At 40.3% G+C, this 16,991-nt stretch overlaps 1 protein-coding gene across 2 annotated transcripts in view; it reads left to right on the top strand.

Annotated features, from left to right (window-relative positions):
- Positions 1-16,889, top strand: part of rock1 (Rho-associated, coiled-coil containing protein kinase 1) — a 33,206-nt gene extending 16,317 nt beyond the window's left edge. Inside the window, exons 6-33 of one of the 2 annotated variants that reach the window (XM_028592788.1) lie at positions 832-916; positions 1,049-1,193; positions 1,429-1,567; positions 1,843-1,934; positions 2,855-3,014; positions 3,458-3,530; positions 3,657-3,745; positions 4,115-4,163; positions 4,763-4,898; positions 5,300-5,391; positions 5,498-5,744; positions 6,393-6,499; positions 6,669-6,819; positions 7,720-7,880; positions 7,992-8,176; positions 9,130-9,199; positions 9,289-9,392; positions 9,621-9,786; positions 9,906-9,999; positions 10,085-10,173; positions 10,276-10,467; positions 10,568-10,733; positions 12,759-12,829; positions 12,961-13,049; positions 13,155-13,233; positions 13,450-13,711; positions 14,441-14,648; positions 15,328-16,889. In XM_028592788.1, the coding sequence (XP_028448589.1) occupies positions 832-916; positions 1,049-1,193; positions 1,429-1,567; positions 1,843-1,934; positions 2,855-3,014; positions 3,458-3,530; positions 3,657-3,745; positions 4,115-4,163; positions 4,763-4,898; positions 5,300-5,391; positions 5,498-5,744; positions 6,393-6,499; positions 6,669-6,819; positions 7,720-7,880; positions 7,992-8,176; positions 9,130-9,199; positions 9,289-9,392; positions 9,621-9,786; positions 9,906-9,999; positions 10,085-10,173; positions 10,276-10,467; positions 10,568-10,733; positions 12,759-12,829; positions 12,961-13,049; positions 13,155-13,233; positions 13,450-13,711; positions 14,441-14,648; positions 15,328-15,331 (3,505 nt within the window). In that variant the 3' untranslated portion in view covers positions 15,332-16,889. Of the gene's footprint in view, positions 1-831; positions 917-1,048; positions 1,194-1,428; positions 1,568-1,842; positions 1,935-2,854; positions 3,015-3,457; positions 3,531-3,656; positions 3,746-4,114; positions 4,164-4,762; positions 4,899-5,299; positions 5,392-5,497; positions 5,745-6,392; positions 6,500-6,668; positions 6,820-7,719; positions 7,881-7,991; positions 8,177-9,129; positions 9,200-9,288; positions 9,393-9,620; positions 9,787-9,905; positions 10,000-10,084; positions 10,174-10,275; positions 10,468-10,567; positions 10,734-12,758; positions 12,830-12,960; positions 13,050-13,154; positions 13,234-13,449; positions 13,712-14,440; positions 14,649-14,839 lie in introns of both variants that reach the window. The other variant, XM_028592787.1, reaches the window with a different exon arrangement.
- The last annotated feature ends 102 nt before the right edge of the window (positions 16,890-16,991 follow it).

Genomic DNA, 16,991 nt, shown 5'->3' with positions numbered 1-16,991 from the left:
GGTTTTGTAATAAGCAGGAAGTCCAGGGTCAGAGGTACTGTTTTTAGCATAAATGCTAGTTACTTATTAGTGTTCGAACTATAGGTTTTTCCAAAACTAATGCTTTCCCAACATTACAGTGCCATTATCCTGTATAATATCTAGCTTCTCTACCTGTATCTCAAACTCGTTATAGGTTTTCAAATGAGTTGTAATTGCTGTCATTATTGTGTCATTTCTGTTTGTAATCTTTCAGCATTTGATTTATTGACGATCATGATTTTTTTTATGAGATTTAATTTGTCTATTATTAGACTTGCTTCTCTTCAGTTCTGTTCCATGATGCTAGCTGTAGATCTGCAATATATCTTGGTGTAGTAGGATAATCCATCTATCAGTGCTGGACTGTGCCACATTTGTTATTGATATAAAATTAACTGTACACAACATCCCTGAAATAGTGTTTTCCTTTTTAAATAGTAACCGATTATTGTATACACTAAGCTCTGTGCACAGAATATTCACTCCATGACATTTGGTTTAAATAGATCTCTGCTATTTTCCCATTAGCTTGCTGGAAGTTGTAGTGAAAAGAAACTTCAATTCCTCTCCCTCAGTTCCCAGACTCCTTCATACCTCATTACATCTGACCTATCACTGCAGAGCACTGCAGCACCCTCAGACACTGCTGATTTGGAGATCTAGTTTTCAAGGTTGCACCCTTGATCAGCTCTAATCTTAACTGTCCACAAAGGCATGAAAAGTGCTTTAGTCTTCTTGTTATATGCTTGAGTTTGACGTGTTTGCGTGTTGTATGTGTGTTTTGATATCACTGTATTTTTGCCTTCTCAGGGACGTGAAGCCTGATAACATGTTGCTAGACAAAGCAGGCCACTTAAAACTGGCAGACTTTGGGACCTGCATGAAAATGAACAAGGTATCACATTTAGTTTTGCTGATTTATTCCGGTCTCTGAAAAGCATTCTAGGTTTTTGACAGACAATTCCTAAGGGATTTCTCATTACAGGGGACAAACAAAAAAAGTATTGAAATTGTGATTATTGTTCAGGATGGTATGGTACGATGCGACACAGCAGTGGGAACTCCAGACTACATTTCGCCTGAGGTACTGAAATCTCAAGGAGGAGATGGCTATTATGGCAGAGAGTGTGACTGGTGGTCAGTGGGAGTGTTCCTGTACGAAATGCTAGTCGGTGAGTTTTTGATTTTAAGTATTTCATGTGAAGATCGAGGTTAATTTTATTATACCTTTTCTTAATTCTTATTGTTGATAATATGAAGTTTATGTTAAACAACAAATGTCAAACATACAAATAAGACTTTCCTGTGTATTTCTTTTCTTGTTCAGTGTGTATGTTTCACCCAGTTTGTTCTTACTGTGGGCGTATCCGTAACCCATGGCCCTGGTTTGTCTTGTGTTGTGCGCAGGCGACACTCCTTTCTATGCCGACTCCCTGGTGGGGACCTACAGCAAAATTATGAACCACAAGAATGCCCTGACCTTCCCTGACGACAGTGACATCTCCAATGACGCCAAGAATCTCATTTGTGCTTTCCTGACTGACAGGTTAGATAGTGGCGTACTAAGCACTGAAAGTGCCACTTGAAGTGGGTTCTTATCTTTATACCCTCTCCTTGTTTAGGCATTGATTGTTTCCCATTTCAGAGGAACCTCAGTGGAAAGAGTCTTAAATTGACATATACGTACATAATAAAATAGATGTGCTTCATTGCATAGAGATGTTGAACTAGGGATATTGAACTGCTTCTACTGGTATATTGAAAATCACGGCGCATAACTGTTGAAATGATCACGTGATATGTCCTCCCTGACCCCCACAGGGAAGTTCGACTTGGCCGTAATGGTGTCGATGAGATCAAGAGGCATCCTTTCTTCAAGAATGACCAGTGGACATGGGAGAACATCAGAGAGAGTAAGAACATTTTTACTGTTAAGATTACTGATTACTTTCCCACCTCCCCATTTCATTTGGCAGTCCGCTCACTGTCCCTGCAATCATGTAGCCAGCGATCGTGTTTTCCATTTGACCTACTACAGACAGTTGCAGGAAATTCTTGTACACAAGCTATTCATTCAGTATCCTTTCCAAGACTAAACGTGATTCCTGCTCAGAGGAATAATTGGCAGCACAGCGTTTTTTGAGGCCAACAACGGGGAAGCAGTCCATCGCAAATGCTAATGCGCCGGGATTGACACTGGAGCACAGAGAGATTAGAAATGTAGGGCTAAATCCAGGAGCTATAGTTGGTTCTTTAGTGGCTTTATATTTAATACTTTACTAGGCTGAAGTCAGCACTTTGGTGGTGGTCACCCCTGTCGTTCCACTGACTGACCAGCTCTGCTAGCTGGCTGCTTCCCCTTGTTTTAAAGAGGGTTTCAAAAGAGATCTGTGATCCAGAAAAACTGCAGAGAAACTTGTTTCTGTGTCTATCTGGAAGGTAATCTACTTTATAATACAGTTATGACAGATTAAAAAAGAGATTTATTGAAAATAATATAGGCAGAAGGTTTGGGTTAATATGAATTACAGATATATTTCCATATATTATTAATGATGAAGAATGAGTCTTTTGGTTCAAAATTCTAGGCTTATTTTACTGCTGTATTTACTAATGTAAACACAACTTTAACTGCATCAGAGAATATAGTCCCTGTTTTCAAAGACTTGCCTATCATCTTCTTCAACCTGTGTTTTACATTTTGCTTGTATCACGGACTGTGCCTTTAACACACTGGACTTCTTATGTGTACTGAACTGTGGTGGCCCCGGTTATCTTGTATCAGCATGAATCCTCCATTTTTTTTTTTTTTTTTTTTTTCGTGCCTGTGTAGCTGCTGCCCCAGTAGTGCCTGAACTGAGCAGTGACGTTGACACCAGTAACTTTGATGACATCGAAGAGGATCGGGGAGAGGAGGAGACCTTCCCCGTACCAAAGGCCTTTGTTGGCAACCAGCTCCCCTTCGTAGGCTTCACTTATTACAGCAGTCAGCAGTAAGTTTGCCAGACATGTTTATAATGTAATTAAATAAATTAATGTAATTAAATAATTTATAGTGTCCAGAATTTTGCTTTCTTGTAGCATTACATTGCCCACATAATTGCACATAAATGAAAATGTAGGGTTTTTACAATGATGTACCTTTAGTGATGACATGATGCATTGTTCAGTCAATATTCCAAGTCTTAAAATGTGTCGTGACTTCAGAGTGCACTGTTATCATGGTAGAAATTAATTTGACATTTTGGAGCAAATGTCATAGATTTAACTCTTCGGTTTGCCTGTAAATGCTCCTGTAATGTAATGTACACCATTCTTATATATACATATTTTTTTTCTGTGAAGAAGTAGTGGTAGAATACTTTTCACCTTGAGGAGGGATTTTAATACAACTGTTGGGATTGTGTTTCAATAATAAAATGTGTTCCGTTTCCAGCCTTATGCGCAGCTCCACCGCCACAAAGACCTGTGACAAGCGTAGCAGCTCCACAAAAGAAGACAAGAGTCATGTAAGTAGAAGACTGCAATTTATTTTGTAGTTTTGAGATGTAGAATATCTTCTTCAATTTCCCTTAATGCAGCATCCTTAATATTTGTGTGTTTTGTTTCTTTTTTTTTTTTTTTTTTTTTTTTAGCTGGAGAACCTGCAGAAGAGGATCTACCAGCTGGAGGAGCAGCTCCATAGTGAGATGCAGCTTAAGGATGAGTTGGAGCAGAAATGCAGGTATTGAACAGAACTTTTACTCTCATACAACAAGGTAGCTGCTTACATAGTCAAAGCACAGACGAGATACAAATTCTTTGATCTCATAGACGGCTCGCAAAACCGACAACAGCATTATAGAGGGAGGAGACGTTCATATTTACTTAAAAGTTTTTTTATTGTTTGTAGTTAAATTGTAATATTTGTAAATGCAAAAAAAATTATAGATAAGTTATTATGACATAGTGCCAATGTGTTATTTGCCCCCTAGTTGTGTGTGTATTCTGTAGAATGAACCTGACTTTTGTACACAGCAATGTACATGAGATGTTTTTATTTATGAGACATGAAATGAAGTTAAGTGTTTTTCTCAAATTCTGTTCTCCCCAGGACATCAAACACCAAGATCGACAAGATCATGAAAGAACTGGATGAAGAGGTTAAATGCTTCTTCTTATGGACAAAATTATACATTTATGATGTGTGCTGCTTTAATAGCAATTATATCCGTAAAAAGAAACTGCATCTACAGCTTTTGTATTGTTAACCCATCTAAAATAAAAAGTGTGCTAATTAGGGCTGGGCGATATGGAGCCAATCAAATATCACGATATGTTTGACCAAATACCTCGATCTATACCGCAACGATATTGTAGTGTTGACTATTGGTGCTTTCACAAAATATTTACACAATGAGATTTTTGATAAATAATCATCAGTAATGTAATAATGACTAAGTGGGTAAAGGCAAATAATAGAACAGTTACAACAGTCTGGTAAGTTCAGAAAGTACATCAACTTTACTGTAATGCAGCCTTTAAACCCAGGAAAAGACAACACGTATGCCATATTACGATATCCAAAATCTAAGACGATATCTAGTCTCATATCACAATATTGATATAATATCAATATGTTGCCCAGCTCTACTGCTAATAGAATCAAACGATATAGTTAATTCAAATGTTGTTCAGGGTCTTGTTGAAGGATTGGTTTCTTCTTGCCACATCACCACTGCTCTGTTGTTCCTTGCCATAGGCAAACCTGAGGAAGAGTGCAGAGGCCAGCACATCTCTGCTGGAGAAGGACAAGATCATGCTACAGCACAGATTCACAGAGTACCAAAGAAAAGCTGACCAGGATGCAGAGAAGAGACGCAATTTGGAGAATGAGGGTAAAGATGATGAGGTGCTGCTGACGTATGATTTCAGAAACTGCAATTAAAGTATAATCGCAGAGTGAACCGTGGAAGCAGTTGGTATTTGAACATAGTTTTGTTGCATGTTATTGCCCTTTCCTCTCAGTATCACTTGATCTGGTCAAGACATGGATTAGCTGGCATCCTGGTGTGACCTTCATCCTGCTCGCTGCTAACTACGGATCTATTTTGCTTTTAAACCATGCATGTTGGTCTAACTTTTCCATTGATTTGCAACAGAAGACTACACTTAATGCGATTTTTTAAAATTTTAAAATTTATTTTTTTTATTAGGAAATGTGGAATGGGATTTTTTCGGCGCGGTTGAAATAGGATCTTAAATAACAGCCTGTCTAATTCATTTCCCCATTTTCTAGTGTCTACTTTAAAAGAGCAGCTTGAAGATTTGAGGAAGATTAGCCAGAACTCTCAGGCCTCAAATGATAAGATTGTCCAGCTGCAGAATCAGGTATACAGTACGCACGCACGCACGCACACACAGAGTCTGGACTAGTGTGGAGGTCAGTGCATTAAACTTAATTTCCCCTCGTGGTCTTCTCTGTTTTGATTGACAGATGGAAGAGGCCAATGACCTCCTGCGTGCAGAGTCGGACACAGCAGCGAGACTGAGGAAGAGCCACACAGAGATGGCCAAGTCAATGAGCCAGTTGGAAAGCTTGAACCGCGAGCTGCAGGAGAGGAGCCGTGCAGCAGACGAGGAGAAGGCCCAGCTGGAGAAGGAGCTCCTGCTTCTTCAGAGCAGCCTGGACTCCGAGAGGAGGAACTACAGCCTGGGCTCTGAGGAAATCATGGAGCTGCAAGGTGAACCACTGACACTCAAATGATGGCAAATGCAAATCCAGCACTAAAATATATATTAATTCATAACCGTGGTTTGAGGTTTGTCACATCAGAATTAAAAGCTTACTTTAAAGACATAGACAGGGATGTATAAAGTACCTAAGAGCTAAGGCCTAAGAGGAAAGAAGAGGGCAGAATTTGAGTAAATTAAACTATTTTCAGTGTGGTTCTAAACTTTTTTTTTTAGACTCTCTCTCTCATTCTGACATTTGAGACAGATGCAGAGATCCCACGTAATAGAAGCCATCCCTCACTCTCCCACTGATGTGTGGGACATGTACATGCACTGACAGCGCCCACAGCAGTCAAATCAATCCCGGATTTATCTGTCAGCCAGTTATCTTTTAATGGGAACAAGCTTCTGAAAGTCATAGAATTATTCCGGATGGAGGGATGTTGAAGTTATTTTCTGAAGTTCAGAACAGTATATCAAAGTACTGGTGTTTTTTTGTTTTTTTTTGTGGTGAACGTTGACATTGAAATTTATTTAAAAAAAAATATATATATATATCTAAATGGCTTTAATAAAAAGGATTTTGCAATGGAAATGCCCGCTTTATATGATCAACTCCGTGAGAGTGACGATTTGTCTTGATTGTCCGTCCTCAGCGAGGATGGCAGGCCTGCAAGAGGACAACAAAAACTTGAAGCACAGCCTCTCCAAAGTGGAGGGGGAACGCAAACAGGCCCAGGAGAGGAGCAATACCCTGGAGAAGGTATACACAAGAAGCAGTAGTAATAGTATTTCTGCAAATATTGTAATATATGCGCTAGCACACCCTGTGGAACTTCAGAAATTGCAGTGTATTTCTGACAAGATGATAGGACAGTTGTGTGTTCAGCTTGCCTTCATTTTGTTTGCCCGGTCATTACCCCTCCCCACAGGAAAAGAACAACCTGGAGATAGACCTGAACTACAAACTGAAGACCTTGCAGCAGCGTCTGGAGCAGGAACAGACTGAGCACAGGGGGACGCGGGCACAGCTCACTGACAAATATGAGTCTATTGAAGAAGCCAAATCAGCTGCCATGAATGGTATGCCAGTCCTATGCCGGAGCATGCCCGGCTGCTTTTTCTATTCATTCCCTTCTTTTTCTTGAATCCTACTTGAACTCATCTGTCTGTTTGTATCACCTCTCCATCTTTTATTTTAATTAACTCTTTCTGAACTCATCTTCCTCTTCCTGTTTCATCCTTGTCGTCTTTCTTGTCTGCTATCTTATCAGACTCACCTGCAGGGGATGTTTGGGTGGGAGTGTAAGCCAGTCAGCATGTCAGGACAGTGCCTCATTGCATATTAAAACAGGACTCTAAAGCAGTTTTTGCAATAGAATGATGATCCGTCCAGGTGATTTCTTTCCTTTCACCTTGTACATGCTGGTAAAGGCACATTTCTTTCATGACCATTCTCTTGCTAACAATTAAGGCTGGTTATTGTCAGTTTTACAAATTTCATCAAAAGGTCCTGATTTTATCAAAAGGTTTAAAGACAAATATTTCACCTGGATTCTATGCCCCCAATACATTAACATGTTGTTGTGTTTCTAGCTCCAAAGACGCACTGTAGTTTATATAAGATAAAAATCCCCTTAGAACAAATATAGCTCAGAGTATGCCCTCAGTAATAGAAAATGAAGAGAGCATTAGCTGCTGAAAATCAGATTTTGTGTTCAACCAGTTTTTTCACATTTGTTCTACTGATTCTCAGCCATTAATAAATTATCACAAAACATTCCTCCAATTATTTATTGATTTTGGAAGGAAATTTTAGAATTGTTACATATTGCACAGATGGATTGTTCAGTGTGAGTTCAGGGTTACCAAGTTGATATTCTCATATCAGTTAGCAGTAGAACAAAAAAAATTAATCAAATTTGAAACTAAATAAATTGCCGACAAGGAATTGATTGTTTTCCCGTCACTGTTGTACTCCAGCTGTTGAGCAGAAGATGTCTGAGGAGAACGGCGCGAGGATGCGAGCGGAGAGCCGGGTAGTGGAGGTTGAGAAGCAGTGCTCGATGTTAGAGTTTGACCTCAAGCAGTCGGTGCAGAAGATGGAGCAGCTGATGAAGCAAAAAGAGAGGCTGGAAGATGAGGTGAGTAATCCCTTTTGGCAGTGCTTGTAATGTTCAGCGGTTTCAAATAAAGATGCATTTGTGTGCTTCGTATCGGTGATAAGTCGCCTCTCTGATGTCGTCCTTCCCCAGGTGAAGAATCTGCGGATACAGGGAGAACAGGAGTCGAGCAAGCGTGTCCAGTCTCAGAACGACCTGAAGAGCCGCACGCAGGAGGTGGACCGTCTGAGGTGTTCAGAGAAGCAGCTCAAACAGGAGATCAACACAGCACTAGAGAGTAAACGCTCGCTGGAGTTCCAGCTGGCACAGCTGACCAAGTGAGTGGCCTACCTGCACTATGATTTTAAAATCCATTTTTAACTGTAAAAATGGATTACGTGTTTGTACGATTAACATGTTGTCCGTCCACTTATTACATTACATTGGACTTTGTCTCCATGTAATTTAAATAAATTAAATGGAATAGAAATTTTAATAATCAGAATAAACACTTGTATAATGTTCACTTGGTAAATAGGAACATTTTAGGTTAGTTATTGTAAATGTAAATGGCCTGTAAATATAGCGCTTTTCTAGTCTTAACGACTACTCAAAATGCTTTTGCATGGTACAGGAAGCATTCACCATTCACACACATTCATACACTGGTGGCCGAGGCTGCCGTACAAGGTGCCATCTGCTCGTCAGATAAACATTCGCACTCATTTACACTCCAATGGCGCAGCATCGGGGGCAATTCGGGGTTCAGTGTCAGCCAGGGATCGAACCACCAACCTTCCGATCGGTAGGCTCTTACCACCTGAGCCACAGCCGCCCGTGTGCCAGTTGGTATTACTCTCAAATTAACTGGCAGCCGGTCCAGCCAGGAGCTCTAATTTTCTGCCATTGGCCAGTAATGCTCTTTGGAAGTCAAGGCATAAATTGCCCTACAATTGCCTGCTATTTTCAAATAAGTGCTATTATTCCAGCTTATGGTGACTATGCCAAAGCTGTTCTGCAGCGGTGTTTGCATCAAAGGATTAGGGTTTACAGTCCAGCTCCATCAACTCCATTGCTAATCCTCTGGCTAGTGCTGCAGCCAGTGCCGCTGGTTGTGGTGCTAATCACATTTCACCACAGGTGTGGACTTGGGGGCTTGCTCTGTTTGCCTGGCTAATAAGTGTTGTTGGAAAGACCTCAAACTTGTGAGCATGTAAAATTAGCTAGGTACACAGAATTAATGAAGAAATGAAAATAAAGTACTTATTGTATTTGGTTGATGTGTTGACAGACAATACAGAGGCAACGAGGGACAGATGAGGGAACTTCAGGACCAGCTTGAGGCCGAACAGTATTTTTCTGTAAGTATAAGTCTCAGTTCCCCAATGTCTCTGTCCTCTGTATAACATGTGAACGCCACTGGCTAAACTTTCTGTCTGGCCTCCCTCAGACGCTTTACAAAACTCAGGTCAAGGAACTAAAAGAGGAGATTGAGGAAAGGAACCGGCAGGTACAAGAGGCTCATAAAAAGGTGCAGGAGTTATGCAGTGAAAGGTAAGAGACTCATTTCTATTCACAGTAGGCCTCAAGGCCCAACACTTTATTGATGTAACCACCCAAATATCAGCTAATGGTTTTATGGTTTAATGTATGGTTTTGAGTTTTTTTTATTGTAGTCTTATGATGACAAAATGCTGAAGAAGTTACATACGTGGGAGTATTTATTTATTTATTTATTTATTTATTTTTAAACTTATCAAATTTGTTTTCTCCTGGACAAAGGGACTCCCTGTCTGCCCAGCTGGATCTGACAGTGACCAAGGCCGAGTCAGAGCAGCTCGCCCGGGCACTGCAGGAGGAACAGTACTTTGAGCTCAGCCAGGAGAACAAAAAGGCAACAAGTAGACATAAGCAGGACGTTGCGGAGAAGGAGTCTACTATTGCACGGGTGAGCAAATCCAACACGGTTGTGTTATTTACCTCCACAATGTACATGTTGTACATTTATTAAGATCAAACTTAATTTGTCTCCCTTTTTGAGTGGATAATATTGAGGTTTCTGTGCAGCTCGAGGAATCCAATAGAACTCTGACCAAAGATGTGGAGAACCTCAGTAAAGAGAAGGCTGAGTTAAATGAAAAGCTCAGTACTCAGGAAGAAGGTACGGTCCCTTCGTTGACCTTCATGTCTCTTTTGCTGCATTCATATTAAGTTGTTGCACAAGCTGAGTCTCTCTTTCTCGACAGAGTATGCAGCTCAGAAGGAAGAGATTGCAAATACAATCAAGGCCAACTACGAGAAGGTCCTCTACACGGAGCGCACGCTGAAGACTCAGGTAAAGATTCTTTGGTCGGAAGGTATTTGCAAACACCAGTAATGCAAAGTAGAGAATGGTGACTAATGCTTTCCAACTATTCACCTACTTTTAATATATCAGGCGGTTAACAAGCTGGCAGAAATCATGAATCGCAAGGACATGAAGCTGGACCAGAAGAAGAAGGGCAGTACTGCCGACCTGCGGAAGAAGGAGAAGGAGAACCGAAAGCTTCAGCTGGAGCTTAACCAGGAGAAGGATAAGTTTAACCACATGGCCATCAAGTACCAGAAGGAGTTGAGTGAGATGCAGGCGGTACGTTGAAGAAGTCTCAGGAGAATTAGAGCCCAGTAAAATGACAATGTGCCCCTCCTTTTGTTTTTTAACCCAAATCTCATGGCTTTGCTACCAACAGCAACTGGCCGAGGAATCCACATATCGCAACGAGCTGCAAATGCAGCTGGATAGCAAGGAGAGCGACATCGAGCAGCTCCGGGAGAAACTGAACGACCTGCAGCAGCGCATGGATAGCTCTAGTGTCACCAGCCTGCAGACAGATGAGACGGACGGCAACCTCGCAGGTAGGGTCCCCACAAGGCCTAACTGGACACTGCTGCTGCTACTTTTACTACGCATAAGAAACTCAAGTCCCAAATGCACAATTTCTCCATTATTCTGTGACTATTAAGCAAAAAAAAGTTTGGAAAATAAAATTTAAGAGCATTAAAATAGTCTAGGAATTGCATAGACAGTATTTGTCTTGTTCAAACCAATGAAAATGGTTTAGGGGTCTTCAAAGTGTGGCTGTTTCTTTACTGCTTTTGTGTATTTTGCACCTTTATAGATGCCATGCTATTGAGGTCCTTTTTAAATCAAATTATGATACAAATGAACATAAGATGTGTTGGGTTAATGATGTGCATCCACTATTCACTCATTTAAATACCATACTTTACCCTCCTCCTTGTATGAGTTTGAATGTTTGTATTGACTGAGCTCAAGCTTAGACCTTTTTAATTCTCTTTATTACCAAAAGGTAGCACTACCTTTGGGGGATTCTGCATTTTTCTTGCTTTTGGCATTTAAACGTTTATTGCAGGTCATATCTTTTGTCTTTGCTGAAATCAATCCGTTTCTCAGCTTTGTTACTTTCTGCGTGAAGTGTTTAATCCATGCTTACAGGGTGGTTAAAGTAATGATTCCGTGTTGGGAACATTGTGTATAATTAAGACGTAATAGCGGGTGTTTATTGAACAGGCCGTTCTTGTGGTTTTAGGTTTAGTCCATTAAGGGGAAGAAATCTGAGGCAATCTCACAATTTAGTTTTTTTTTTTAAAGCCATGCCGCCATACAGCTGTACAATGATTAACATCAGTTCAAAATTAATTTACAATGGTAAACACCTAGCACATATCCCTATTTACAAATGTCTTATTATAGGTCTGTTTTCATAAATGCTTGTCTGTGGTTAAATCATTCTCTTTTTATTTCCCTCCTGTCCAGTCGGTTCTCTTCTTATCTTTGTAACGTCTATTCCTTTCCCTCTGTGAGTAACTGAGTGGACGAGCCCCTCTTGCCTGGTCTGTGCTGCAGCTGTTGTGTTTGTGTCTTTTTGCCCCGGAGTATTCTTTTACCAGAGGCGAGAAAAGCCATCTCTTTAGGGGAATTCAGCAAGACTTTTGAAAGAAGCCTGACAGAGTGGAGAGAAAAATATCTGTCCAAATTGTCAAAACCATCTGACCAACAAAAGACTTAACTTTTAACGGGATGTTAAGCAAAAGATGCTGGCAGTGAACTTGCTTAATGTCACAAGGTCAGCCCCAACGGTAACGTAACCACATCAGATCCGAGGTTACCGTCATACTAGACTACGCCCTGTGTGAGGTTTACCGCCTCACTCTCAGCACCTTTCAAAACGTGTCTTGAAACTGAAAGCCGTTTTTAATTCATGGCACTGTGTGCTTCAAACACCTCGCACTTTTTTTTTTTTTTTTTTTTTTTTTTTTTTTTACCGGCATGATCACCTAGAAGTTAGCCTACTGCTCGTTTGGACACAAAGACCTCCCTCACAATGTCACATTCAGTAGACAAGCCCCTATTAGTTCACTGTCCCCATTTAACTTGTGTGGTTTCAGCTGCATGCACTTGAAATTATAATTTTAGCCCCAAATAATGTACATAACCTGCAATGCACATGGTTGCTTCTATGAAAGGAGTGAGTGATCCATCTAATTTACAGAAAATAAATACTAATTTCTGCTGCAAAACTCTTATTAAAGAGCTTTTAACATCATTTGAAATGATAAATTCTGACATGCTCTGCTAACATGCTGTAAGAAGGATCCATGTCTAATATGTTCCTCTTGCATGGGGATATCAAAACTCCTCTCTAATCACCTACTCCAGTGCAGTTACCTTAATTCTGGCAGAGCTCCTTTTAAGGGTTCGCCAGCTGTTTTGAAACAATTGTGACTTTTTGTCACTTAACTTTTTATTTTTTCCTCCCCAGTTGAGTTTGGATTTAAACACTGCATGGCCTTTTTCGACAGTGCATTTAATTCACTGCATAGATTTGTAAGTTTTGTTGCGTCTGGGCTGCTTTTCAGAATCCAGATTGGAGGGTTGGCTGTCCATTCCTAACCGTGCAAATATCAAGCGATACGGATGGAAGAAGCAGGTATGTTGTGTTTTATTTGGAGTTTCCTCTGCACCTGCATTGTGTGGAGGTGTGTTATGGTTTGTAGAGAATGCTGCCAACCCCTTTAGGGTAATATCTCTTCCTCTCATTGCCCTTTTTAATATTTGCAGTATGTGGTGGTGAGCAGCAAGAAGATCCTGTTCTACAATGATGAGCAGGATAAGGAACAATCCAACCCCTCAATGGTACTAGATATCGAGTAAGTCTTTTTTTTTTTTTTACCCCTTTTTGACAAATGAAAAATGTCCGCTGCAAGTAGTAGTGTATTGATATGTAATTGCTAATGTTGTGCCTTCTTGTGCAGCAAACTGTTTCACGTAAGACCAGTCACACAAGGAGATGTGTACCGAGCTGAGACAGAAGAGATTCCAAGGATATTCCAGGTTGGAGGCTTCTTGCTGTGCTGGAGATTGCACTACATTTTAATATTTGCGTTCTGCCTGGACTTCTGATTTTAAAACGTCATGTCAGATTCTGTAAAGTTCTGCTCAGCAGAAATGCTTATTTTAGTGCAGATGTTTTTGACGGAGTCTCTCTCTCTCTCTCTCTCTCTCTCTCTCTCTCTCTCTCTCTCTCTCTCTCTGTCTCTGTGTATTCAGATTCTGTATGCCAATGAGGGAGAATGCAGGAAGGAGGTGGACATGGAGACGGTCCCTCAGGGCGACAAGACCAACTGTCTCCCACACAAAGGCCACGAGTTCATCCCTACGCTATATCACTTCCCTTCCAACTGTGAGGCCTGCTCCAAGCCTCTGTGGCACGTCTTCAAGCCGCCTCCGGCCCTAGAGTGTCGCCGCTGCCACGTCAAGTGCCACAAGGACCACCTCGACAAAAAGGAGGACGTTATTGCGCCTTGCAAAGGTAAAGTTTGAGAGTTTGACTTGAACGTGGCACATGGGTTACTTGCAGCTTTTGTAACTTAAAGGTCCCCTGGGGAGTTTTCTTGTAAACAGACAAAAGTTATGTTTACTTTCAATGTTACTCACCAAAACTCCCATTTTTTTGTTGTTGTAATTCTAGCAGTCTTCTTCTTCCCTGTCTTTGTTGGTGGATTGCAGCATAGCTTGGTGTGCTACTGCCACCTGTTGATCAGTGTATCCTTGTGCGCGTGCATGAGATGAGCAAAACGGTGGCGCACTCAGAAAATGAGCTCCATAGTGCTACTAGTGGTCACTATCTCCACAAAGACCCTTTAATATTACACAACACTACCAAAGTTGAAATTGAAAACAAAATAATTTGTAAGATGTATAAATGTGATGTATGTGTGACTCATTGAGCTGCCACTTCATGTTCTTAATTGTGCATAACATTCTGTCAATTCATTTGGTTTTGAGTAGCAGTATATCCAGTGAGTTCATACATTAAATACAGCCACACCCATTAAATAACTTTCCCATGAAGTAGCATACAGCTTAAACAATTTGCCAATTCATCTTTTATAGTAAACTGAATGTCTTTGGATTTTGGAATGTTGATTGGGCAAAACGAGCTATTATGTTTTAGGGACCAACTTCGATATGCGGGGTAGTTTTGTGGTCATATTTGTCAGAACTGATTCTTGATTGGATCTTGTGCCCTCCACTACAGTAAACTACGATGTGACCTCTGCCCGGGACATGCTCCTGCTGGCCCTGACCCAGGATGAGCAGAAGAAATGGATTGGCCACCTTGGAAAGAAGATTCCCAAGACCCCACCATCCACGTTTTCAAGAGCCTCACCTCGGTCTATGTCCACTCGCTCTGGACCAAACCAGTCCTTCCGCAAGAACCCTAAAAGCAATACAGGAAAGCTGAGGTAACTTGACAATTTGTGACTGCTGTCTAGGCTTTTGAGATAATTGCATGACATACAATGAGGCACTGTACTATTGTTTTAGGCACTAAGTGAGGGTGTGCTGCAGTCAGAAGTCTTATTATATCCCATCTGGTGGGCTGAGATGTGGTCAAGTCAGTCGCGTGACCTGCTGTTTGTCTCCTGTGTTGTAGCAGAGCGCAGTCCACCCTCCAAGCAGCAGACACAACATCCAGCACTTGTTGACAGCAACTTCTTCAGAAAGTGTTTTTGTTTTTTTAGATCTTTTTCTACCACTTTAAACTTGTCTATTTATTAATTGTGTTACTGGGTGTTTCTAACATGAGACACTTGGTTGGTTGCTTGCTTGGTTGGTTGGTTGGTTGGTTGGTTGCTTGGTTGACTCCTGGGCTCTTTCCAGTGGACACTTGGGTTTTTTCTAATTGGCACTAATGTGTTGTTGGGTTCAGTGACTAACTTATAGACTTACTATACAACTCTTCATTAGACTGGTCCAAATAAAGGATTTTAACATTACCTGTCAAACATGATGCAAAGGTGTTAACGTTGCAGTGTCTGTAAACCAGCTTTTCTGTTGTACACTGACTTAGATTGGGTTACTAACCAAGTTTAAGATATTGTGTCTCTCTTTTACTGGACACCTGTCTGTTTTTTGTTTCAGCTAACCATCTGAACCGCTGGGATTTTTTTCTGGACTCTAAACTTTCCCTCATCCTCAAAAACAAAGAAACCTGTATTTCATAAAAAAAAAAAAATTCATTAATCAATAAATATCCAGCGCTGGAAAATTGCAACACATGTCAGACACAAGGCATCATGGACATTAAGAGGCCTGATACCCCTTCCATCACCTTTCCACATTCAAGAGATAACCTTCATTCAACTCAACATCCAGCTCTCCATTTCTACCAGAAGATGGCACACTCGTCTTGAACTAAAGATGTGGAGAAGCGGAGTGATTGAGGGACTTATGTCACGGAGACATTCGGTGTTTCATATTATATGACAGTTGTGATAGAAATGGGAAGGTTAAAGGGGGTTTTGCTGGGACTTCTGTTGTATGTGTTCAGTTTACGGTACTGTCATACAGGGATTGCAGATCTGCAGTGAGTGGTTGTCTCTCAGGGGTGGAAAATTAATATTTTGTCATTTTTTTCCCCCAGCTGACAGATACTTTAGCTAAATGCAAGCATACTTCTGTTTCCAGCTAACAAAAGAAAAAAGAAAAAGACTGATGCCTTCATTTAATATCTCTGGCCATTTGCCTTCATTCTTATCACTCTGCAAGTCACTTATCAGGTTTGGGAAAGAGTATTGGGACATAAGTATTAGACATTTTGAGTATTGAGTGAGGAGCATGCAAGATCATCATTTAAATCTATGCATTATTTTTATTATAATTATTTTTATTGCTCCAAGCCATAAGGAATATTCCATTGTAATGGCATATAGGAGTCCTAAAACTTAATTGACTTGTCTTTCTGTTTATTTGGTACATTGTCTCTGTAATATTTTTTTCTTGTATTGTTTATTTTTTTTATGTATTGCCTTACATTGATTCATAGATACATGGTTCAAAAGGAAAACATTAAGTTAACAAATGTAAAACTGCACTGTTTGAATTGTAAATTATTTGTAGACTAAACAGGTGTAGCATTTGGCCCACCTAGTGCCTTAACTTTGGATATTGATTTTACTGCCATATCTGTTTTTTTCTTTTTCTTCACCAAAACAAGACAAATCTTAACTCTTCCATCATTTATTTTTTAAGAAAATCACCACACTTTTTATCAGAACTTCTTTACTCTGGTTTGAGTATATAAAATATATGTATATGTTAGATTACCTCTTTATGGACACATTGCAATAGAGTTAATGTGTCAAAACAAAGTCCATAGACTCGGTTCATATCATAAGACAAATTTCGGGATGGTGTACCTAAAATGAACCTACCTATGTAAATGATTGTCCTAGTTAACGATTACAAGTTGTTTCTCTAACAAGGTCATGTCCCGTTAATGCAAACCCCCCACAGTGTAAATAATGAAAGAGACATAAGGATTATGGAATACCTCTGCAATCTTTTTATTTGTGACTTTTTGTTCAGTTAAAAAAAAAAAAGCACTGGAACTATGATCTACTCTTGTCTTGGATAATTTGCATGGTTAATTGCATTGGAGTCCGCACTGATGGATATGTCAATAAACATATCTTTATCATTCACTCTATATTAGTTTTCACTACAGATACCCATCCTGGGTTTCATATTTTTAATATCAGCCCATACATCCGAAAGGCTGGACCAACCAGGCAAAGTGGGCAACT

This window comes from Perca flavescens, chromosome 12 (assembly GCF_004354835.1).
Source record: "Perca flavescens isolate YP-PL-M2 chromosome 12, PFLA_1.0, whole genome shotgun sequence".
NCBI classification, from domain to species: domain Eukaryota; kingdom Metazoa; phylum Chordata; class Actinopteri; order Perciformes; family Percidae; genus Perca; species Perca flavescens.
This window is presented reverse-complemented; position numbering and strand designations above follow the sequence as displayed.